The 23,727-nt window shown below is 43.4% G+C and overlaps 3 protein-coding genes across 5 annotated transcripts in view; all 3 read left to right on the forward strand.

Annotated features, from left to right (window-relative positions):
• Positions 1-9,270, forward strand: part of LOC112576131 (cephalotocin receptor 2-like) — a 30,815-nt gene extending 21,545 nt beyond the window's left edge. The window contains exons 1-5 of one of the 2 annotated variants that reach the window (XM_025258394.1): positions 1,701-1,768; positions 2,899-3,173; positions 3,567-3,767; positions 4,173-4,881; positions 6,620-9,270. In XM_025258394.1, the coding sequence (XP_025114179.1) occupies positions 2,913-3,173; positions 3,567-3,767; positions 4,173-4,881; positions 6,620-7,089 (1,641 nt within the window). In that variant the 5' untranslated portion in view covers positions 1,701-1,768; positions 2,899-2,912 and the 3' untranslated portion in view covers positions 7,090-9,270. Of the gene's footprint in view, positions 1-1,700; positions 1,769-2,898; positions 3,174-3,566; positions 3,768-4,172; positions 4,882-6,619 lie in introns of those variants that run through there. The other variant, XM_025258404.1, reaches the window with a different exon arrangement.
• Positions 9,271-10,625: 1,355 nt separating this feature from the next.
• The window catches only part of LOC112570717 (glycosyltransferase 8 domain-containing protein 2-like), a 33,619-nt gene continuing 20,517 nt past the window's right edge, over positions 10,626-23,727 (forward strand). The window contains exons 1-5 of one of the 2 annotated variants that reach the window (XM_025249301.1): positions 10,626-11,004; positions 11,291-11,335; positions 11,582-11,831; positions 12,418-12,535; positions 23,532-23,616. In XM_025249301.1, coding sequence (XP_025105086.1) covers positions 10,887-11,004; positions 11,291-11,335; positions 11,582-11,831; positions 12,418-12,535; positions 23,532-23,616 — 616 coding nt within the window. In that variant the 5' untranslated portion in view covers positions 10,626-10,886. Of the gene's footprint in view, positions 11,005-11,290; positions 11,336-11,581; positions 11,832-12,417; positions 12,536-21,621; positions 21,667-21,913; positions 22,167-22,744; positions 22,863-23,531; positions 23,617-23,727 lie in introns of both variants that reach the window. The other variant, XM_025249308.1, reaches the window with a different exon arrangement.
• Positions 13,318-15,326, forward strand: LOC112570738 (glycosyltransferase 8 domain-containing protein 1-like). The gene is made up of 4 exons (XM_025249334.1): positions 13,318-13,659; positions 14,193-14,365; positions 14,517-14,620; positions 14,835-15,326. The coding sequence occupies exons 1-4, from the start codon at positions 13,636-13,638 to the stop codon at positions 15,092-15,094; spliced, it is 561 nt and encodes a 186-aa protein (XP_025105119.1). The 5' UTR covers positions 13,318-13,635; the 3' UTR covers positions 15,095-15,326.

Genomic DNA, 23,727 nt, shown 5'->3' on the forward strand with positions numbered 1-23,727 from the left:
GGTGCTGCAAGGAGTTTGAAACGTTTGTCCACGACAGCGGAAAACTACTCGCCCAATACTATTAGCGACACACAGCGGGAGAATCCGGTCATCTGCCTGGAAGGAAGAGGGGAAAGGGTCTTTCTTGATGTCGATCTAATTCCTATAACTGCCAGCCACTGATAGCGGACACATGGTCAGCCTGGAGCTGGCGGAGTCCCCCCTGAGATGTCCTTATCCTTAGTGCAGATGCGGAGAAACGGCCTGTGCACAAATCTGGGGTTGTCTCCCCTAGCTGCGGCGCTCTCTAGGAGGTGATAATGAGATTCCTCCTTCCTCGGCTGTGGGCACGAGGCTTCAGGGCATCCCAGGGGAGATCACAAACCCCGCGTGGTTAGTGTCTACTTGTAAGCTCGCTTATTTTTTGCGACTGAGGGTGTCCTCTGGTGTGTTATCTGATGTTGTGATGTGAGCAAGTGTCTGATGCTAAGCCTACACCTGTGTATTACTGTTACTTTCACCTGTACAAGGAATCTCGCCCGCTCAAAATGTGTGTGCATACTTACAAGTGTGTTGTTGTTACACATATCTACAGAATCAATACAAAAATCTATTTATCTACTACTTCATTTCGTCATCATCCATCTAGACACACTTCAGTAGCCTACTTCACGGGTATTTGGAGTGTCGTTATGAAAACACACATGACCAGTGGAGCGACTTTTGCACTGACATGTGCCCTTGTATCTGTTGCAATAAATAATGATTATGTATATAAAACATTTCTTCACTCGGAGGTGAGCTCAATGCGTTTTACAAGATACAAATGTCAGTGTAAAAGTCGCTCTTTCTACACATGTGACGCACACAAAGCCCTCCCACACCCAACCAGCACGGTGAGTGACCTCTGGCCTCACCGGACATGTGACACGCACCAACCTATTTTCATATGATTTACAAATAACTACATGTATATATATAAATCAACATTCTTCGAGCAAGCATGCAATGGCACTTTTTCTGATGCTGATGTTCCGAAAACCAGACACCAGATCCATGGCACTGGAGTGGGATAGGCGGTCTACATGCTGAGAACTCCTCAGTACTTTCTGGAGGGATGGGTGATACGAGAGAGATCCGTATATCTGGAAAGGAGAGATCCGTATATCTGGAAAGGAGAGATCCGTATATCTGGAAAGGAGAGATCCGTATATCTGGAAAGGAGAGATCCGTATATCTGGAAAGGAGAGATCCGTATATCTGGAAAGACTGCTCAGTACTTTCTGGAGGGATTGGTGCTACGGGAGAGGTCTTAGGAAGAGATCCGTATATCTTGGGAGAGAGATCCGTATATCTGGAAAGGAGAGATCTGTATATCTTGGGGAGAGATCCGCAGCAAAATCTGGAAATGTAGACATTGAAAGTGCCTGGGTTTGGTTTATTTTTGCAGCAGCTGAAGTATAAAAAAAGACGACCCCCCCCCCACACACACACACACATTTCTTGATAACTCTCACCCCCACCCCTCACCTGTACCCCGCACCCCGCGTGTCTCCTGTAGGAGTTAGCTCTCTGTCTCCTGCCAGCCTCTCGCGCGTGCACTTAGGTGACGCACGCGCTAATGGGGGACACTGGCTGCAAAGGACGCAAGCGCAGTGCACTGCAGCAGCCGTTACTGCATCAGGCAGATGTCGCCTAGTGACGCCCACCTTTGACAGTTTCTTTTTGTCGACATGAGTACACGTGTGGGGGCGCCACGCTTTTGAAAGTTTGCAGCCAGCCAAACGCTGTGAGTATGTTTAGGTCTTAGTTAGACGGAGGGACCAACAGACTCCTCTCAGCCTCGCACGAGGGATGAAGGTGAATGATGTAGTCCCAGAGTTCATCGCTCTTGTTATCAGTCAAAGGAATATCGCGGCCAACTGTAGCCAAGATTTCTCTCTCCAACATGCTTGGTGTATGATCATAACACACAATCCTGAAGTGATCCGGGTAGTGCGTTATCTCAGCATCTTAGCACCCGGACTACTTGACCTCCGGTGCTATTAATAACTTGCTGAGGTAGGTCTTCAGAAGTAGCGCACCTCTTGTGACCTCATGCGGCCTGCCAGCTGCACGTCTGGAGAATTGTATTTTATTTGTAGTAATATTTGTAGTAGTAGTAGTAGTTGTTGTTGTTGTTGTTGTTGTTGTTGTTGTTGTTGTTGTTGTTGTTGTTGTTGTTGTTGTTGTTGTTACAGGTCATGACAAAGTTCATTAAGTATGTCGTGAAGTCATTTTATCTATAAAACGATATTAACGACAAGCATCATAATGCTGAAGGGCGATCTTTTGAATGCGAAGTCGAGTTCAATAAAAGTAAATGTATATCACACATCGCTGTCCTAAGCTTGTAAGAAAGTGCTTTGATTTTGTTCAGATGCCTTTCATCAAAAAAGTGCGCTTGGGTTGACTTAAGGTCAAAAGGTTACGTGACTGATGCACTATATGAGTGCTTCTAACAATTAGAGATGCAAGTGACCCCTCCATAAAAATCACGTGACAATTCCATCGATCAAAGGTTATCATAAATAGAAGCATTCGATCAGACTGGTTTTTGGTATCGTGTAATGTGTTATGCCTAGTTATGTCAAAGTAAATTAGTTCTCAGTTTACCTTTTTGAGACTGTGGAGTGTCTTAAAGTTCTCATTGTAAGACGACAGATTGTTGTGACGACCTACTGCGATGTCCCACATTGCCTAGTGTCCATTCTCACACCCCCCCACAAAAAATAATATCGCAATATCTCCACCATTTCGCGATTACAAGCACGCGCCTGTCAATGCACTTTCACAGAGGTCCTGAGTGTCTTCATGCATTTGTTCAGTTCTCAGAAGTTGTTTTTCCTGTTCACTCAGTGTCGTGATGCTCCTCTTCAGATCTCGGCGTAATCATGAAGATCAAAGAGGACGGCGCTGCGTCAGATGCAGACGACCTGGACCCGCAATTTCCCCCTGGTCACCCTCCTTCTGTTCCCTACCACTGGACCGCTAACAAAATGGCAAAACTTGTTGACGTCATTAACACGTCACTGGCTCCATACAACACGTCACTGGCTCTACACAACACGTCACAAGATTCGCTCCTACCTGGAGGGCGTGACGAGGCGCTGGCGCAGGTTGAAGTGGCCATTCTGGCAACCATATTGACGCTGGTCGGTTGACGGCTTCTCAGGACTTTTTTTTTAATTATTCTTTTATCCCTGCCGTCCTAATTTGCTTCCACCAATCGTCTTCTTTTAAATTAAATTGTTTTTTTTTTGTTTTTTGTTTTTTTGTTTTTTTTTTGTTTTTTTCTTCATAAAGTTGTGTAGTGCAACGGCAGCTCTGATTTTAATGGTGATGACATGATAGTGAAATTGTAAAAAGAAAAAAGATTCGTCATTTGCCCTACGGCTAAGGGACTGACGATGACAACATTTAGCAGTAGAATTTACTATTTTAAAATTATACCAAATTTGAAATATGCTTTTTAATTTGCTGCTGGCTTGTGAATTAGAGGCAGAAGGTCCCAGAATGAGAGAACTGTCATTTATCTTGCCTTGCAGGCAGTGGGAGGTAATTCCTGTGTCTTGGTGGCGTTGGCACGGCGGCGGAAGATTGCCTCCCGTATGCACATGTTTATCCTGCACCTGAGCGTGGCTGACCTTCTGGTTGCCTTCTTCAACATCCTCCCGCAGTTGCTGTGGGACATCTCCGGCACCTTTCACGGCGGCGACTTCTTGTGTCGCCTCGTTACGTTTCTCCAGGTGAGGGAGCACCACTCGTTATCGTCTTTTGTGTGCGTATGTTAGCAACTTTGGAGAAGGAGGATTTAATAAGCACACTTAGATAACAGAAAATAGCAACAATCTAACAATAGATCAACAAATAGAAATGAAGAAAAACCGAAAAAAAATAAATTAAGGGAGGGAGGAAGAAAGAAAGACAGATACGTAGAATGTCCAGCCACACGCTGACCGATGACTAAATCATACATTCAGCGGAAGATAATGATAACTTTTATCGATGTTCACTCTATGTCTTTACATGTTTGCATACCAACACTCTTCCGGTCTACACCTGTCCACCTGTGTCTTTGTGAATGTTAACAATGTCTGGTGTTTCAAAGCGTTCTTACACTCAGTACTTTGCCCTCTCCCATGCTCCGGCAGGTGTTTGTCATGTACCTGTCCACCTACGTGTTGGTGATGACGGCGGTGGACCGATACCGCGCCATCTGCCACCCGTTGTCCAACTACAACTGGAGTCAGCGGACCATCAACCTACTGATTGGCGCCATCTACTTCCTGTCCGCCGTGCTCAGCCTGCCGCAGCCCCTGCTCTTCAAGTACCAGGTGGTGCCGGGGTACGACCACTACGACTGCTGGGCCGACTTCAACCCACCCTGGCTGCTCAAGTTCTACATCCTGTCCTTCACCCTGGCAGTCTACATCATCCCGTTCTTCATTCTCGTCTTTGCCTACGGCTCCATCTGCTTCACCATCTGGGCCAAGCAGCCACGCTCGGCAGCGGAGGAGGATGCTGGGTGTAGGCAGGAGGAGACCGCACACCTCAAGTCCGCGGACGGTCACGGCGTGCATAACCACGTAGATACCCGGGGTTCGCCTCTCCTGTCCCTGCCGACGACGCCGGGTGGGCGCGGGGGCCACCTGAGCCACAACAGCAACAGCAACAACAGCGTGAGGGGGAGGCCACGCAACGGCTTCGTGCGCCCACGCGCTCACTCTATGCGAGGTTTCTCGCGTGCCAAGCTCAAGACCGTCAAACTCACCTTCGTGGTCATCGTCGCCTACCTCTTCTGCTGGTCGCCCTACTTCATCTCGCAGCTCTGGTGGATGTACGACCCCTCGCAGGAGGACAGTAAGTAGAGAGACGAGCCCTCGGGTCCCTCGTGTAGTATCCAGTAAACAACAGTCGCACATTAAAAACAGTATCACACATTACAAACCTGTCACTACTTACAAAACTATCGCCCTATGTTGGTTCACCTTACTTCACAATGCTAAATAATTCATTAATATGTAAATAAGTAAACACTCCATAAATCCCTCTGTAATTGCATTCACAGATCATCATCATCATCATCATCATCATCATCATCATTATTATTTCCACTTTTACCACAAAGTATTCCTAACTCCAGAGAGCTCACAGTTCCAGGCTCACTTTCATCGATCATTTCTTCGATGCGTTGATAACAACACGTTAAATGGGAGCACTCGCAATCGGATTCCACTTCTTCCTGCCGTAATCACACAAAATAATTGTAGACATTTTTTTCACATCTTTGATCTTTATCATGTTGCTGCACGAGGTGCTTCATTTATTCAATATAAGAATAAGGCTTTTACTTTTATTTACTGTTCGGAGATGAGAACAGCGCTTTGCAGTAATTTGCTCTCTTTTTGTTGGAACAAGAACACACTGATCTCTTGTTCCGCTTCTTGGATTGAATTCAACACACTAGAAAGCCTCCACAGTAAAAAAAAAAAAAAAGCAAAGAAGGAAATAGCAAGGACAAATGCAATCGATGTCGAGGGAGGTGCTCGAGACCTCACATCCCGGGGGTTAGGTGCCTACCTCTTCTCTCTCGCTTTGAGGAGTCAGGTACCCGCGACAGCACTTCGAAAGAGCAAGAGACACGAGTTCTATGGCATTGTCAACCTGTATCTACTCAAGATGAAAACGAAAAATGTTTTGTAGTCTAGTCGCAAGGAGGAGATATATTTTAAAATATCGTTCACACTAAATGATGTCAGTATTTTTGCTGATCTCAAGCTGATGGTTTACTGAGAGACGGGTTAGAATTGGAAGGTGGATGTGTTGCTACAGGTGACAGGCACACATCTAGTTTAGCCAGTTTCACTGCCAGGCGTTCGAGATTCGCTTTCATTTCCATTAGGATTCCAGCAAATTCAAGAACTATACAAATATGATGACAAAGTAAACAAAGTCCATCACAAACAGTTCACCATTAGCCGACATCACCACCACCAGCAGACACCGACGGTCGCATCACAAAACGAGTATTAGAGCCATCCCCTTCCCTCCTTTTAATTGTTAGAGTTTTAGACTTGTCCAGGAAAGCAAAAATTGTAAGAAAAATAGAAAGTGGATTGGGTTCAATGAAAGAACATAAATCGTCGTGAAGAGGAAGGACAAAAGACTTTGGTAAACACAAACACGGTTAACACAATTTCACATTACTCATTACATTATTTCACATTACTTCGTCAGCCCACTCAAGCTAGCAAATACTTTTACGTAAATCACAATCACAATAGTTTCACAAATTACTTTATGGCACGTAATATTATATCAAATGGATATCTGACAGTGAACCCTTGATGTCCTTTGAATGAAATCAGTCTCGACTTTCTGTCATTAAAAATAACAAGATTGTTTATAAAGGTGTCTGAGCCAAGACACCAACGTTTACAGACGTTTATGTGCAGCGATGGCGATGACTGTGACTTATACACTAATGATTACCACGTTGACGACAATAACGACCATAACGACGACATTAATGATGACCTTAATGATGACATGATGGCCTTGATAACTGGATGTTGATGGTGTGTACGTGTGTCTGCAGACAAAGCTGTGGTGATCATGGCTCTGCTGGGGTCGCTGAACAGCTGCTGCAACCCCTGGATATACCTGGCCTTCTCCGGCAACCTGCTGCGTCACCTGGTGCCTTGCTGCCGCCGCCGACCGCACTGCTGCGCCCCCTGCACGCGCTCTCGCAACCCCGCCCACTACGTCACTCCGTCCCCCACCCCGTCAGCCACGGAGCCGCGCGGCATCAGGATGGTGGCGCTGCTGGGGCGCCGGAAGGAACGTCAGTACGGCGGCATCCGCATGACGCTGCAGGGCAGAGGCGGGCGCCGATACGACGTCAGCGAGGAGAGTCAGCAGAACATGGTTTCCCGCCACGCCTTGCGGGAGTCCCTGACGTCACTGCTGACCATGCGCCTGTCGCGGACACTCCTCGCCGCAGGTGCAGCGCTCCGCCACAAACTCTTCCCCCGGGAGGGACGGGAGGGACTGCGCCGTGCAGGTTGAGGTGGAGAATCAGCGTTCGCCATCGGGCGGAGGAGAAGGGGAGCAGCGCCGTCTGCCGGCCCTGCCCTCCAAAGACGTCTCCGGAACGGTGGCCAGCAACTGCAGCAGCAGCAGCAGCAGTGGCGGAGTAGCGGCAAGCCCCGCTCCCCACACGTGCACAAGCGCGCGCGCCTGCACGAGCGGCCGGCGGAGGAGGTGGTGGAGGCGCAGATGAAGTGGGAGCACAACATGGGGCTCAAGCGCCCCGCCTCGCAGCTGCTTTCTGTCGACGGCCCCGCAGTGACCAGAACCAGCTGCAAGACCAGCGAAGCTTGTGGCAGTCCCACAAGTCCTGACACTGATACCAACGTCAGTTCCAGGGACGACAACCCGTAATAAACTGTTACAGCTATGAACGATAACCTGCCACGCCACGTGTTTTGCGTGTCTACCGCTGGAAGCGAGAGAGTTCTGAGGTAAGGGAGGTAACCGCGTAACTGCAGTCGCAGGAATAACAAAGAGCAAGAGCGGTAAGGGAGGTAACCGATTATTGTGCTGGCGAATGTTACATTTACTGCGTGCTTTTGTTTTGCTCGCTGTCTTGGCGGAGTTGTCCTCCCTGTGCCTGTCAACGGGAGGTTGTTATAGTCACTTGTACTTCTAGTACGTGATGATGATCTCGTGCATGACAAACACACATCTCTCAGTCTAAACTATAACAGACGAGGAACTGATGAAGCTGCACAATGTTACTATGGACCCTGTAATACCCCCGAGGTAACTGTACCTCCAAGCAGCAGCTGTAAGATTGCCAGATATCTGTGAACTTGGGACATGTTTGCACAGACCACAAACAGCGCCTGCGGCCAAAACAGTGCAACTACCTGAGGACTGAACTCTGACCCCAAGAAAACAAGAGCGAGAAAAGAGGTTTGTACACAGCCTCGCGGACTTTTTTCCGCACTGACTGCAGTCTTTGTTCTTTGTCTCACATCCTCTGCCACTCTGGTCAGTGAGTGAGAGGGCTGGCAGCAACAAAAAAGCAACGATAACGCGGAAAGAAAGAAGAAAACGAGCGATTTAGACAAAACAAAAGAGAAGTTCTGACCGCAGATTAAAATAAAATGTTCCACACCTTTACATACACATGACGAGCTCCGACAATCAAGAATGTGACGGACAGATATAAGTATGTGAGGTGGAAACCAAGTATCTTCAGTAAATACCAAGTATTTAGATGGACAAATCGCCGAAGTGCTGTCACATTGGCTGTAAAGTGACAGGAAGATGTCACCAACTGCTCACCCATACTCACACAGAGGGCTTTCAATAGTGTACAGACACAACTCCCAAGGTTTGTTTGTTTACAGTAGTACAGTGCATGTAAGTAGTTGTAATGGGCCTACAGTAGTACAACACTTATAACACAACTTCGCTCCACGCTGGGTCAACACACATAACAAACTAGAGTTATGATAAGGCCACTTTACGATGCAAGCACAAGGTACACATAGCAAGACACTTCTAATCACAATAGTCACATGATGTGTGAACTTCACAGTATAATATAATTATGAGTCATATGGCAAATAAGCGTTACAGTCTATACAATTATATAAATCTTCAATTATGAATTATATAAATATATAAATTATTTATTATTATATCAAAGGACATTTTGTGGAGTCAACAGCGTTACTGCGTCTGCTACCCACAACAAAGAGGAAAGGAGATGAAGGGCAGTCAAGCGTGTAATTAACTAAGCCTTCTGTAAAATAACATTTGCATGACAATCAAAACAACCTCTGGTTGACAATGATGCTATTTATAGCTCATCTAAACGACTGATAACTCAATCAAGCTGATGGCTGACAAACAGTATGAGAACCTTGAGGTAACTGTCAGCAAAAGTAAACATGGAATACGGTTGTACTTGATAATCACTTGATGTCACGCAAACAGATCGTGCTAATAAAGCTGATTGCAATGCTGGCGCACTATAATGAGCTTGTGTACCGCCAGTACTGTGAACATCGTGATGAGTGAACACCTCCCTGATGTACTCGGTGTGTGGGGAGTAGACTGACTACAATAAATATGTTTGCTGTTTGAACTCTCTACACTGCTCAGACCTTGGCCATGAAAAGTTCGTGTGTGTTGTGTGTGATCGTGGTTCTTGCAGAAGAGGAAGTAAACAATTTTATTGACGCACTTAACTGACTTCTTTTTTTGTTTGTTTTTGTTTTGTTACGGAAGCGAGAGATGGTTTGCAAGACAGAGAGAAGATGGTTGTATGTGGTTCTAGGGACAGCACTTCAATAAACAGAAAAGTTACCGCTTCAGACCCCTGTGGACCTATCAGTCTTGATTTAATTTAATTGAAGCAGCTTACAAGTGTCATTTAGGACTCGTTTAAGATAAAAAAAAAAAAAAAAAACCAACTTAAAGACTCGAATATGATAAGGATGGGGTGGGATGGAGGAGAAAGCAGCGGAGTGTTACATCAGGGTAACAATGATGAGCTAGGAACGGAAATGAGACTTTTGTATTTGCATGTCGAATATTTCCTGTTGTAGTGTTTTTAATAGGTTCACTTGTTTTATTTTTATTGGATAAAATAAAGTCTACTACTCTTGTCGAATTGCATACAAGCTATTTTAGTATATCGCAAAAAGGTGAATTCTTTGAGTGATGTGTTACCTTGTAAAGAATTTAGTTTAGAAAGGTCATGTATTCTTGTATTATGGTCCCTGAGGTTCTTCGTGACGTTCGTTGATTAAGAGCAGTCGTTGCATTGATTATTTGATTTAAAGCAGCAACACGTGACTTGTGTGGTTCTGCCATTGCAGGAAAGTAGAATCATAGAAATTAGTTTCAGGAACAGAGGTGTCGGGTACAAGTATATCGAGCACAGGAGAGACGCGCAGGCCGAACAGAGGGGTGGGGTGGGGCGTGGTTATCTGCCTTTAATCGTGCTTTTAAATTTTTTTTATATTAAACATTTATTTATTTGCATCGGTTAAAACGAAACTACGCCTTTTTAAAGCCACGTGACTAAATTAGAATTTCCATGCAGTTTTGGTGCGGCTCATTAATTAAAGAGAGCGTCGACTGTTGCTCCCCCAATCCCCCAATATCATATTTTTTTTCGAAATCAGAGCCTAGTCGCATGCAACATGTCGAGAAGTTGGAGCTCGGCACTGACACTGTCATGCTAAAACAGCCACAATGATCTGCACCATTGTCATCGAGTCTTTAGCGATGGCGGGAATGTTTGTGACTATGACATGCGAGAAATCCTTTTCTTCTTGTCGTCTCAAAGCGATGTCGTCATCGAAATATACTTTGATTGATTTCAGTAAGCCAGTTGTTACAAGACTTGGTGTTGTCCGAGCGCTTATTACAGTATTGCCTCAATCTAGCTGTTTTCTCACCTTTCAGGTGATTTTCCCACGTGCTGACTACACTCGCAGAAAAAGTAGAAGGTTCCAGAACAGTCTAGGCTGACGTAACAATGACGTCATGATTTGTAACTTTGTTTCCATAGCAATGTCTTTAGACCGGCCGCGGACTCTCACCACTGCATGTACAAAGTGGATGCGCTGCCTGTTTGTTACATATTTTACCAGCCTGACAAAGTCAGTCACAGTTCACAGTTCACAGTTGAGTTGTGAACAAACAGCTGTTCGATGATGTGCTTGATGGAGCTGTCGCCGATAACAAGCCGCGGGATGTCAAACTGAGATTATCAAGACGCCGTCTGGAAAGGAGTTTGCATCACCTGATGATTCTTTCCCATCGATCTCTTTCAAGAGAACATGAATCTACTCCAGGTCGTACAGACCGCTAGTTCACCTCTGACCTGCGTCAGACGCTGTCGAAGCCTGAGGATAGGAGTCCCCTGGGGGAGGAAAACAAGGCAGCGGGTTATTGTGTGTCAGTAGAAACCTAGACATTTATTTGGAACACTATTCTTTTGCTAGAAGAAAAATGGGAAACAATCAAGAAACACAATTTTATACCTGTCCATCATCGTTCTTTCAATAGAAATATTAATATCTCTAGATATTGCCTAAATTTATGGGCAAGTTGTATGTATGCGTGTCTCAAGGTAACGTGTGCTCTTTGTCAATGAAACCATCCGCTGCTTTTTTCATTTTTCTCTTCATTCTATATGTTCCATTTTTGTTTAAACGACTATACCCATTTTCTTTATTTTCAGTGGCTGCTGCTTTGTGTGCGTTTCTGATACTCGTGTCAGTGAAAGGTAAGTTCCTACACTTTACTCTCAAAGTGAGTTTGTGAACGGCTGTCAGTGTGGGGGTCACAAACAAGTTTACAAGACAGGAATAGAGAGAGAAAAGAGAGAAGGCGAGCAGCGAAAACAATATGCTGGTATATTATCTAACCCTCTACAAACTCGGGCTTTTCTCGCAATTTGAAGGCAGCTGTGTTTCTCCAAACCTAATACACACTGAAGGATGGCGTGTTTTCTGTAACCTGTTTTCTTTAGGAGGACCTGTCATCCTGCTTCGACACGTAAATACACTGGAACAACGAGTTAACAGAGCTGTGTCCACACCACTAGGTATGGACAAGACCTCCAGACGTCTGGTGGACCTGGACACGGTGCATGTCGCCATCTTTGCTGATGAGAAGTTGTTTCCTGGCGTTGTCACACTGACCAACAGCATCGTCTCCAACACTGCCTCGCCCGTCACCTTTCACTTTGTCACCTTTCCGTCAAACGCTACACGCCTCAGGTGAGCCCCGTCCTGTGAGATAGTTGTCACTAAGTTTAGGAAAGTGCCAGAACAAGATAAATATTGATGACGTCGTGACAAAGCTTGCTGTTTGTGTTTATTACCGCGTGATATGTATTTAGTTGATGGCTCGGGGACTCTTGTGTACCACCAGGTCACATGTGACAACTGTGACATGTCACATTGCAACATGTCCTCGGAAGGAAAACGTTGAAGATCTGTATTAAAAGGAGTTTATTCCCCCACAATATGGGAAGTTGATCCCAATCTAATTCAATCATTAATATTAGTTTTCGCTGTATATGTACAAATAAAGAGAAGCACATTGTTCAGGGTCTGAGTAAGAAGTAAGCATAACCGAATGTTCTCTTTGTAAAATGAATACATTTGATATATTAGACAGCTGCCATACCTGACATAGACATAGTTACCTTTAAAAACAGGCTACAGCTGAAAGTTGTATATATGACACGATAATAATCAGTGTCCAATTTGTCCTGAATACTACACGCTGAGCTGCTGTCAGTGAAATACAAATACTTTCTCCAGGTCAGTACTCTCCTAAGCTGCTTCATTTGTTACTTAGGTTGTGGATCACCGGAAGTAAACTGAGAAATATTACTTTTGAAATCGTCGAGTTTCCTGTCAGCATTCTGAATGGCAAATACCGATGCAGCTCCTCTCGCAAGGAACTCAGCAATCCTGTAAGTGTGCAATCTTGTTAGTGTTAACACACACACACACACATACACACACACATACACACACAAACATACACACATCTACATCACGACTGTCTCCTCTCGTTTACACAGACACCATTCTGCAAACTCCTTTTACTGAGACCCTGTTACCTGGTGGTTTTTTTTTATTTATTTAAATAAACGCATGGTGGGATTTGTATCGGCAGCCAACACGAGCTCACCAATTCACGTGCACCTGAGTACGAGTCAGTGAGCACCAACAATAACGGACCTCTGGGGTTGTGTTCTAGCTTTGCCTAGACTTACATGACGTCATCCTCACATCACCTTCACATCCCACACGTTGACTACTACCACTACAGTCGTCATCATCATCATCATCGTCCTTTTCATCGCCATTATCATTGTCATCATAATCAATTTCTTTGTCTGTGCTCGCATTTTAATTCTTTTTGAAGAAGCGAAACGAAAACCTCCATTAAAATGTTGCTGCCAACTCTTTCAAGGGAGAACTCTCCTTCATGGCCGTTCTCCACTGGCTTTCTTTTTTTCTCGTCGTGTTAAGTTGTTATCGCGGCGGACATTTGTTTCACTGCTCGCTGCTTGATATTTCTTATTATTCACCAAATATGAGAGGTGGCAGAGTAGCTATCTGCGTGCAGTAAATCCATGTTTATTTTGTTGCAGCTTAACTTCGCTCGGTTCTACCTGCAGACTCTTTTTCCCGTTAAAATCATCTAGTCTTTGGTGAGTGGTGTATTTCAAGGCTTTCGTTGTCGCTCTTCGCCCTGTCGCCATTACGAAGACCACGCCCCACTGACCAGGGACACTCTCCACGCAAGCTCATTGAAATCTCAAGCACCAATAAAACACAGAACACATTAATCAGGGTATCACTGAAGGTCTTCTTTCTGTCGAAACCTGCAGTGGTCCATAAGAAATTATTTCACGGTATTTATATTTTATGAAATACATTTCATACAGATTTATAATGGTTTTTGGTTTTTTTTTTCGGGAAAATTTACACTTCAACATCAGGAAACATCAAAGAACTGTACAGCATCCAGCTTGACATCAACCATCCAGTATCTTTACTGCGCATGTGCGACTTAAAAATAGAAGTTGTAAGTGATTTACATAATACTGCATTTTATTGGATTTATTTACAAGGTGTCTGATTAGATTTACATTTTAAGTATTAAAACTAGGTTCTAAAATATTTCTAGTTTTCTTGTGAACGTTTTCGTGGAACCCAAGGTGTCTGAACTTTACAGTACAGACATTAGAAAAAAAGACAGCGCTCGGACAATGATGAAGTCTGTGAAGAGCACTCATCGTGAAGTCAGTCAGTCGTGACGAAGAAACCATAGTGATTCAGGAAAATGCATGGGCCGACACACCCACCCACCTAACCGCCCATATCATAAACAAACGTGCACACAGGAAGAACACAAACCAAAAAAATCCATGCAAATTCACCACTCGCGTAAACAAACCATCACACACGTCACATCAAACACACACACACATACACAAGTACCAAAAAAAATTTGAATTTATAAGAGAGAAAAGAAACATATTGCTGCATTAATTTTTGTTTATTGTGCTTCATGAAGAGGAGGCAATATATGATGAGTGTGGTGATGTTTTTTTCAAGGAGTTCTCGGATATCAAGAATCTGCTCAACTTCAGCAACCCTGATGTCATCAAAGCCTCCATTTCTTCAGACGCTTGCATCCTCAACAATGGGGTCTTTGTCGCTGATCTCATTGCTTGGGATCAACTGAACATCTCTCAACAGCTTGAGTACTGGATGACCCTCAACACCAGGTATAGCATCCACCGCTTGTGGTCGCTGCTTTGTCTACTTTTTGCATCATTTCCTGCCATAGAAGTAAGCAGCTACAGGTGCATGATTGTTAGCTTCAACATTTACAGGTAATCAAATGATCGATGTTATCTCTATTCTTCATAAAACCAGATCACCTATCTACCTTGAAGGTGAGGCAGGGGCAGGTTCACAGGCTCCCATGAACATGGTCTTCCACAACAGAAACATTCCTCTTCCTCCAGAGTGGAACATGCGTAAGTAGCTGTGCGATTATTTAATACTTACCACATTATTTCTTCGACGTTTTTGAAAAAATTGGATTATTTCGCATTATCCCGGACTCCAGCGATCTTCCACTCCTCTCTCTCTTGATATGTGTGTGTGAGACAGAGAGGATATGATATGTGTTCAGATGACTGGTATCTAAAGATATTATGATACTGTTTGCCGTCTCTATGTTAACATCAGTGTCAAAAGCCTACATGAGGATCAACTTAAACTTGTCCCCTAAACTCATTCACTGGAGCGGCCAGTGGAAGCCGTGGATGTCCTGCCAGTATTATCTGTGGAACCAGTACAGCGTCCCGGACCCTTCTGGGAAAGTCAAGTCATGCGAGTCAGATCCTGCCAGCAGCTTAGCTTCCAAGTGTCTACATCTTCCTGTCATCATCGTCATAAATTTCTTTACCCAATTAATTATTAGTAATATAATGTTTTATATATTTTAAAATATATTTTACACCCTTCTGAGCTCTATAAGGGGAAACGTTTCTCTTTTTAAGCACATCTAGATTCAAGTTTATCAGCTTCTTTGTATTGAATCTTACACCCTGGATTTTGATAAAGCAAAGAAATCGGAGAGTGTGTGTGTGCGTGCGCACTACACATAAATGTTTTACTGACATATCATTTAGCCCATTTAACTGTTTATTAAATAAAAAATAAATTGATAGACGACATGAAGTAAAAGCTGATTTACGAGTGTGAGCAGGTGTGTGCAGAAGTGTTTCTCCCAGTACCACACAAGGTGTCGCTAGGTGCAAGATGGTTAACGCGAAACGCGGAGAGAACATGAGCTACAGGTGTGTCACGTGACCTCTTGACTGGACTCTACATGGTTATCGCTAAACGCGTTTAGTGAGTGTGATCATAAATGTTACAGGGAAAAGTAGGATGGTTGTTTGGTTGTCCCGTATTTCAGTTGATTGCATGAGGCTGCCCAAGTCAGGTTAATTTTGTTATCGAGGGGCTCAGAACTTTACAGACTACAACACAAATACTTATTAGGCTCAACACAGCGTTCTAAAGGCGACGACAATCTAAACGACATAATCAATGTGAACATCCGGGCCACTCCCCACAATCAACCTCAGCATAGTCAAACAATGGGATAGAAGTACGGAGATTTTGCACTCCTTACACTTTCTCATACTGTTTTGCAATACGGTTACAGTTCTAATGTTCCGGTTCAATTATCTCTCCTGAACCAGTTTTAGCAATCGTTGTGTACGTTACTCACTGTTTTGGAGATACCATCCTTAAGAATCGTCGTGAACACACAGTCACCGACCCTAACTTCCTGAATACCACACACAACACTTTATAAACTCCACATCTCAGAGTCACTTGTACTTCTAGTACGTAAAATGATCTCGTGCATGACAAACACAGATCCCTCAATCTGAACTACAACAGAGGAGGAACTGATGAAGCTGCACCATGTTGCTGTGGACCCTGTAATACCCCCGAGGTAACTGTACCTCCAAGCAGTAGATGTAAGATTCCGAGATATCTGTGCACAGAACACAAACAGCGCCTTGCGGCCAACACAGTGTAGCTACCTGAGGACTGAACTCTAACCCCAAAGACGAGAACACAAGAGCGAGAAAAGAGGTTTGTACACAGCCTCGCGGACTTTTTTCCGCACTGACTGCAGTCTTTGTTCTTCTTTGTTGTCTCACATCCTCTGCCACTCTGGTCAGTGAGTGAGAGGACTGGCAGCAACAAAAAAGCGATGATAACTCGGAAAGAAAGAAGAAAACGAGCGATTTAGACAAAACAACAGAGAAATTCTGACCGCAGATTCAAATAAAATGTTCCACACCTTTACATACACATGACGAGCTCCGACAATCAAGAATGTGAGGGAACAGATATAAGTATGTGAGGTGGAAACCAAGTATCTTCAGTAAATATCAAGTATTTAGATGGACGTCTCGCCGAAGTTCTGTCACATTTGCTGTAAAGTGACAGAAGATGTCACCAACTGCTCACCCATACTCACACAAAGGGCTTTCAATAGTGTACAGACACAACTCCCAAGGTTTGTTTGTTTACAGTAGTACAGTGCATGTAAGTAGTTGTAATGGGCCTACAGTATACAACACTTATAACACAACTTCGCTCTACGCTGGTCAACACACATAACAAACTAGAGTTATGATAAGGCCACTTTAAGATGCAGCCACCATGGTACACATAGCAAGACACTTCTAATCACAATAGTCACATGATGTGTGAACTTCACAGTCATATAATTATGAGTCATATGGCATATAAGTTCTACAGTCTATACAATTATATAAATCTTAAATTATGAATTATATAAATATACAAATTATTTATTATTATATCAAAGGACATTTCGTGGAGTCAACTGTCAAGTATCTTTACATGTACTCTCCTATGGCCGTAGTTATGAAGCAAGGGCAAGTTGAACCCTGGGCCAACGTGGGAAACTCAAGGGCAAGCAACTTGCTTCAGTCGTTATAAGCGGTGTCCACAACCTGTAGATGTTTTACCTCTGGACCCGCAGTTATAAAGCGGTGGCAAAGATGCTCTGGCATAAAGAAACATGAAGTAGTGTGTGAGAGGACTAGGCATCACACTGTATTTACAAACACAAGACGACTTTCTTTGAATCCCGATGTTTGCTCGGGGAAACGACTTTTTTCTGTTTCATTTTTACGGCCCCTGGAAAATGATTAGAAGAAAATGGTTTACAGAACGACTCTTTACATATGACATGAAAGAACGTGTGACTGTAAACAATATAAATAATTAATAAGAATCAGAAGAAGTCATTAATTAATCATCGTGGCCACTCGATAACGATAATCATAAGCACGTGCCGAACAGCGTTGTTGATTCTGCTACCCACAACAAAGATGGAAGGAGATGAAGGGCAGTCAAGCGTGTAATTAACTAAGCCTTCTGTAAAATAACGTTTGCATGACAATCAAAACAACCTCTGGTTGACAATGATGCTAGTTAGAGCTCATCTCAAAGACTCGATCAAGCTGATGGCTGACAAACAGTATGAGAACCTTGAGGTAACTGTCAGCAAAAGTAAACATGGAATACCGTTGTACTTGATAATCACGATGTCACTCAAACAGATTGTGCTAATAAAGCTGATTGCAATGCTTGCTCATTATAATGAGCTTGTGTACCGCCAGTACTGTGAACATCGTGATGAGTGAACACCTCCCTGATGTACTCGGTGTGTGGGGAGTAGACTGACTACAATATGTTTGTTGTTTGAACTCTCTAAACTGCTCAGACCTTGGCCATGAAAAGTTCGTGCGTGTTGTGTGTGATCGTGATTCTTGCAGAAGAGGAAGTAAACAATTTTATTGACACAGTTAACTGACTTCTTTTTTTGTTATGGAAGCGAGAGATGTTTTGCGAGACAGAGAAAGATGTTTTGCGAGACAGAGAGAAGATGGTTGTATGTGGTTCTGTGACCAGTGACTGGACGCTGCATGTGACTCAATGTCAGGTGCTCTTCTCGCTTGACAATGTGACCACAGTTCACTGAACGTTTACAGGACAAACCCCACATACTATTCCATGAGTAAGTGGTCAAGTGTGACAAAGTATGATTAAATACAGCACCGTATGATAAAATATCAACTTTGGGTTTCGTATGTTAAAAAATCAAGCAGAATGAAAGCGAGGTCAACAGAAAGAAGGAAGCAGGGTGTTGACCCTCTCACCTGACAGATGCGGTGCTCACAAACAAGGTCTGGATTTCTAGGAAGTCTGCACGACCCTGCTTCCCATGACATGAGCTTCCTGTTACTATCAAAGACCTTTTCTCTAAGGGAGACCATTCAATATACAGAAAAATTACTGCTTCAGGCCCATGTGAACATAGTCTTGGATTTAATTCAATTGAAGCAGCTTACAAGTGTCATTTAGGCATCGTTTAAGAAAAAAAACCAACTGAAAGGATCGAATATGATAAGGATGGGGTGGGGTGGAGGAGAAAGCAGCGGAGTGTTACATCAGGGTAGCAATGATGAGCTAAGCAACGGAAATGAGACTTTTGTATTTGCATGTCAAATATTTTCTGTTGTAATGTTGTTGTTTTTATTAGGTTCACTTGTTTTATTTTTATTGGATAAAATAAAGTCTACTTCTCTTGTCGAACTGCATACAAGCTATTTTAGTACATCGCAAAAAGGTGAATTCTTTGAGTGATGTGTTACCTTGTAAAGAATTTAGTTTAGAAAGGTCATTTATTCTTGTATTGTGGGTCCTGAGGTTCTTCGTGACGTTCGTTGATTAAGAGCAGTCGTTGAATGGATTATTTGATTTAAAACAGCAACACGTGACTTGTGTGGTTCTGGCATTGCAGGAAAGTTGAATCATAGAAATTAGTTTCAGGAACAGAGGTGTCGGGTACAAGTCCATTGAGCACAGAGAGACGCGCAGGGCGAACAGAGGGGTGGGGGTGGGCGTGGAGTTATCTGCCTTTAATCGTGCTTTTAATAAACCAGGTGATATTTCAGGCTTTTACATTTTTTATATTAAACATTTATTTATTTGCATCGGTTAAAATGAAACTACGCCTTTTTAAAGCCTCTTGACTAAATTAGAATATCCATGCAGTTTTGGTGTGGCACATTAATTAAACAGAGCGTCGACTATTGCTCCCCCAATCCCCAATATCAAATTTATTCCCGAGTCTGTTTCTCACTTAACTACAGCTTCCTCCCTCACATCTCCATTTTGTTGCGGAATTTTTTGTTCTTAGGGCTTGTGGTTGAGGGGTAGTGCCGATAGAGTTTTAATGATTCTTTCTTCTTCTTCTTTATTAATTTATCAATTTTATTTACGGATGCTGGTATTCACAACAATAGACAAAGAAAGCAAAACTGAGAACCGGAATGCTTCATATAGTAAACAGGAAGCATTCCATGTTGCTTTCGGAGGGTCGAGGTCGAGTTCGAGAAGACTGTCGACATCCACACCTTTCTCTACAATCATCCCCCTCCCCGTCCATAAAGTGCAGGCGGACGTGGCATACATATTCTGTAATGACATATCTTGTGTGCTATGGTTATTTAATATTGCATTAGAAGTGAGGAAGAACATCATCTTGTCTTAGTCTTTGTGCTGCAAGTGAAGGTTACGCCTGACCTCGCTTGACGATTACCTCTAGAGAGGCTCAGATGATATCGGATGCTGGAGTTCCCTCTAATGACAATTTGTTCTTGTTAATATGTTCTTTCGTCTATAAACTCATATTTTTCCGTGGTGATGGGTTGGGTTGGGAGAAGTAGATCTTAACATTTGCAAAATGCGCTGTGGGGGTTGGGGATGAGCAGGTGAGAGGTTCCTTGTGCATGTCATAACCTTTATTTTGAGGCTCATGAAAATACCTATTTGTGATGACACGTGACCGTGTGTGTACATGTTTGCTGTAGGGGGTAGGGGTGGTAAGGTTAAAACTTTAAGCATAAAATGATATTCAACCGCTTTATATTGCTTGAAATTAATAGCGGTCGTTCTGCCTTTCTTCCTTTTGCAGACCTGTCCAAACGAGAGCTTTAAAGACTGGAGGAGAAAAGGTTCCATGTGAACACCAGAATCTTAACCGATCGCTTGTTTTCTTTGTGTCTTTCCTTTCAATACATATGTTGTCTCACCGCAGTGTCCAGTGTTCACAGTTGTACTGTAGGATCCAGCTGCCATCATCTTGTCTGTCATTCTCATTTCTTCACTTTCACTTTCAGGGCTGTCAGCAACAGCAGAACCTGTGCCTCGTTCCAGTGTTAAATGGCACAGATAGAAAGATCCGGGTTCACCAATCATTACACAGTGTTTTTCAATTTTCTTTATGCTAAGCCACTTGTCTCCCTTTTCCTCTCTCACTCTCGCATGTCTGTCTTCCTTCCTCGATCCACTGTCGTCTGCTCTCTTCCTTTTTCTTTGACGTCCTCCATTTGTCGTCACCTTATTTTGACGTCACACCTTATGTCATTTGCTCAAGGAGCTTCCCAAATGGCATCCGGCTCTCTACATCCTCACTAGTAGACTGTATCAGTAGTCACTAGTGCACTAATGTATCACTAGTCACTGTATCACTAGTAGACTGTATCACTAGTCACTAGCACTAATGTATCACTAGTCACAACATCCCTACAGTCAGTAGTACGACCTCACTGTCACACAACACGTGCTGACTACACTCGTAGAAAAAGTAGAAGGTTCCAGAACAGTCTAGGCTGACGTAACAATGACGTCATGATTTGTAACTTTGTTTCCATAGCAATGTCTTGAGACCGGCCGCGGACTCTCACCACTGCATGTACAAAGTGGATGCGCTGCCTGTTTGTTACATATTTTACCAGCCTGACAAAGTCAGTCACAGTTCACAGTTCACAGTTGAGTTGTCAACAAACAGCTGTTCGATGATGTGCTTGATGGAGCTGTCGCCGATAACAAGCCGCGGGATGTCAAGCTGAGATTATCAAGACGCCGGCTGGAAAGGAGTTTGCATCACCTGATGATTCTTTCCCATCGATCTCTTTCAAGAGAACATAAACCAACTCCAGATCGTACAGACCGCTAGTTCACCTCTGACCTGTGTCAGACGCTGTCGAAGCCTGAGGATGGGAGTCATCCGGAGGAGGAAAACAAGTCAGTGGGTTATTGTGTGTCAGTAGAAACCTAGACATTTATTTGGATCACTATTCTTTGCTAGAAGAAAAATGGAAAACACCAAACAAAATCGTATACCTGTTCATCCTCGTTCTTTCAATAGAAATATTAATATCTCTAGATATTGCATAATTTTATGGGTAAGTAAGCAAAAGCCCTGAGTAAGTTGTATGTATGCGTGTCTCAAGGTAACGTGTGTTATTTGTGAATGAAAATATCGGAAGCTTTTTCTGTGTTTGTTTCTCTTTATTCCATCTGTTCAATTTTTGTTTAAACGACAATTCCCATTTTTCTTTATTTTCAGCGGCTGCTGCTTTGTGTGTGTTTCTGATGCTCGTGTCACTGAAAGGTAAGTTCCTACCCTTTACTCTCAAAGTGAGTTTGTGAGCGGCTGTCAGTGTGGGGGTCACAAACAAATTTACAAGACAGGAATAGAGAGAGAAAAGAGAGAAGGAGAGCAGCGAAAACAATATGCTGGTATATTATCTAACCCTCTACAAACTCGGGCTTTTCTCGCAATTTGAAGGCAGCTGTGTTTTTCTTAAACCTAATACACACTGAAGGATGGCGCGTTTTCTGTAACCTGTTTTCTTTAGGAGGACCTGTCATCCTGCTTCCACACCTGATAAATACACTGGAACAACGAGTTAACAGAACTGTGTCCACACCACTAGGTATGGACAAGACCTCCAGACGTCTGGTGGACCTGGACACGGTGCATGTCGCCATCTTTGCTGATGAGAAGTTGTTTCCTGGCGTTGTCACACTGACCAACAGCATCGTCTCCAACACTGCCTCGCCCGTCACCTTTCACTTTGTCACCTTTCCGTCAAACGCTACACTCCTCAGGTGAGATCGCGCACGTGGCCCCGTCCTGTGAGATAGTTGTCACTAAGTTTAGGAAAGTGCCAGAACAAGATAAATATTGATGACGTCGTGACAAAGCTTGCTGTTTGTGTTTATTTACCAGGTGATATGTATTTAGTTGATGGCTCGGGGACTCTTGTGTACCACCAGGTCACATGTAACAACTGTGACATGTCACATTGGAACATGTCCTCGGAGGAAAACGTTGAAGATCTGTATTAAAAGGAGTTTATTCCCCCACAATATGGGAAGTTGATCCCAATCTAATTCAATCATTAATATTAGTTTTCGCTGTATATGTACAAATAAAGAGAAGCACATTGTTCAGGGTCTGAGTAAGAAGTAAGCATAACCGAAGGTTCTCTTTGTAAAATTAATACATTTGATATATTAGACAGCTGCCATACCTGACATAGACATAGTTACCTTTAAAAACAGGCTACAGCTGAAAGTTGTATATATATATAATAATCTGTCTCCTGAATACTGGATGCTGTCAGTGAAATACAAATACTTTCTCCACGTCAGTACTCTCCTAAGCTGCTTCATTTGTTACCTAGGTCGTGGATCACCGGAAGTAAACTGAGAAATATTACTTTTGAAATCGTCGAGTTTCCTGTCAGCATTCTGAATGGCAAATACCGATCCAGCTCCTCTCGCAAGGAACTTAGCAATCCTGTAAGTGTGCAATCTTGTTAGTGTTAACACAGACACACATACACACGCACAAACATACACACATCTACATCACGACTGTCTCCTCTCGTTTACACAGACACCATTCTGCAAACTCCTTTTACTGAGACCCTGTTATCTGGTTTGTTTGTTTTTTTTATTTATTTAAATAAACTCAAGATGAGATTTGTATCGGCAGCCAACACGAGCTCACCAATGCACGTGCACCTGAGTACGAGTCAGTGAGCACCAACAATAACGGACCTCTGGGGTTGTGTTCTAGCTTTGCCTAGACTTACATGACGTCATCCTCATAGCACCTTCACGTCCCACACGTCGACTACTACCACTACAGTCATCATCATCGTCCTTTTCATCGCCATTATCATTGTCATCGTAATCAATTTCTTTGTCTGTCCTCGCATTTTAATTCTTTTTGAAGAAGCGAAACGAAAACCTCCATTAAAATGTTGCTGCCAACTCTTTCAAGGGAGAACTCTCCTTCATGGCCGTTCTCCACTGGCTTTCTTTTTTTCTCACGTCGTGTTAGTTGTTATCGCGGCGGACATTTGTTTCACTGCTGGCTGCTTGTTATTTCTTATTATTCAACAAATATGAGAGGTGGCAGAGTAGCTATCTGCGTGCAGTAAATCCATGTTTATTTTGTTGCAGCTTAACTTCGCTCGGTTCTACCTGCAGACTCTTTTTCCCAAAGTCGGGAAAATCATCTACATGGACTGCGATTGTCTGGTGTTAGGTGAGGAGTAGGTCATCGTTATTTCAGGCTTTCGTTTTCGCTCGTCACCCTGTCTTTTCTGATGATGTTGTCGACTGCATGGTTCACACATGCACACATACACTGTGTGAA

The sequence above is a fragment of the Pomacea canaliculata genome, linkage group LG1 (assembly GCF_003073045.1).
Source record: "Pomacea canaliculata isolate SZHN2017 linkage group LG1, ASM307304v1, whole genome shotgun sequence".
NCBI classification, from domain to species: domain Eukaryota; kingdom Metazoa; phylum Mollusca; class Gastropoda; order Architaenioglossa; family Ampullariidae; genus Pomacea; species Pomacea canaliculata.

Excerpts from the sequence above, each read along its gene's own strand:
- LOC112570738 (XM_025249334.1), top strand. The coding sequence starts at position 13,636 with ATGTGCGACTTAAAAATAGAAGTT. Across the intron at positions 13,660-14,192 it reads GCGACTTAAAAATAGAAGTT|GAGTTCTCGGATATCAAGAA; the intron begins GTAAGTGATTTA and ends GTTTTTTTCAAG. Across the intron at positions 14,366-14,516 it reads TGGATGACCCTCAACACCAG|ATCACCTATCTACCTTGAAG; the intron begins GTATAGCATCCA and ends TCATAAAACCAG.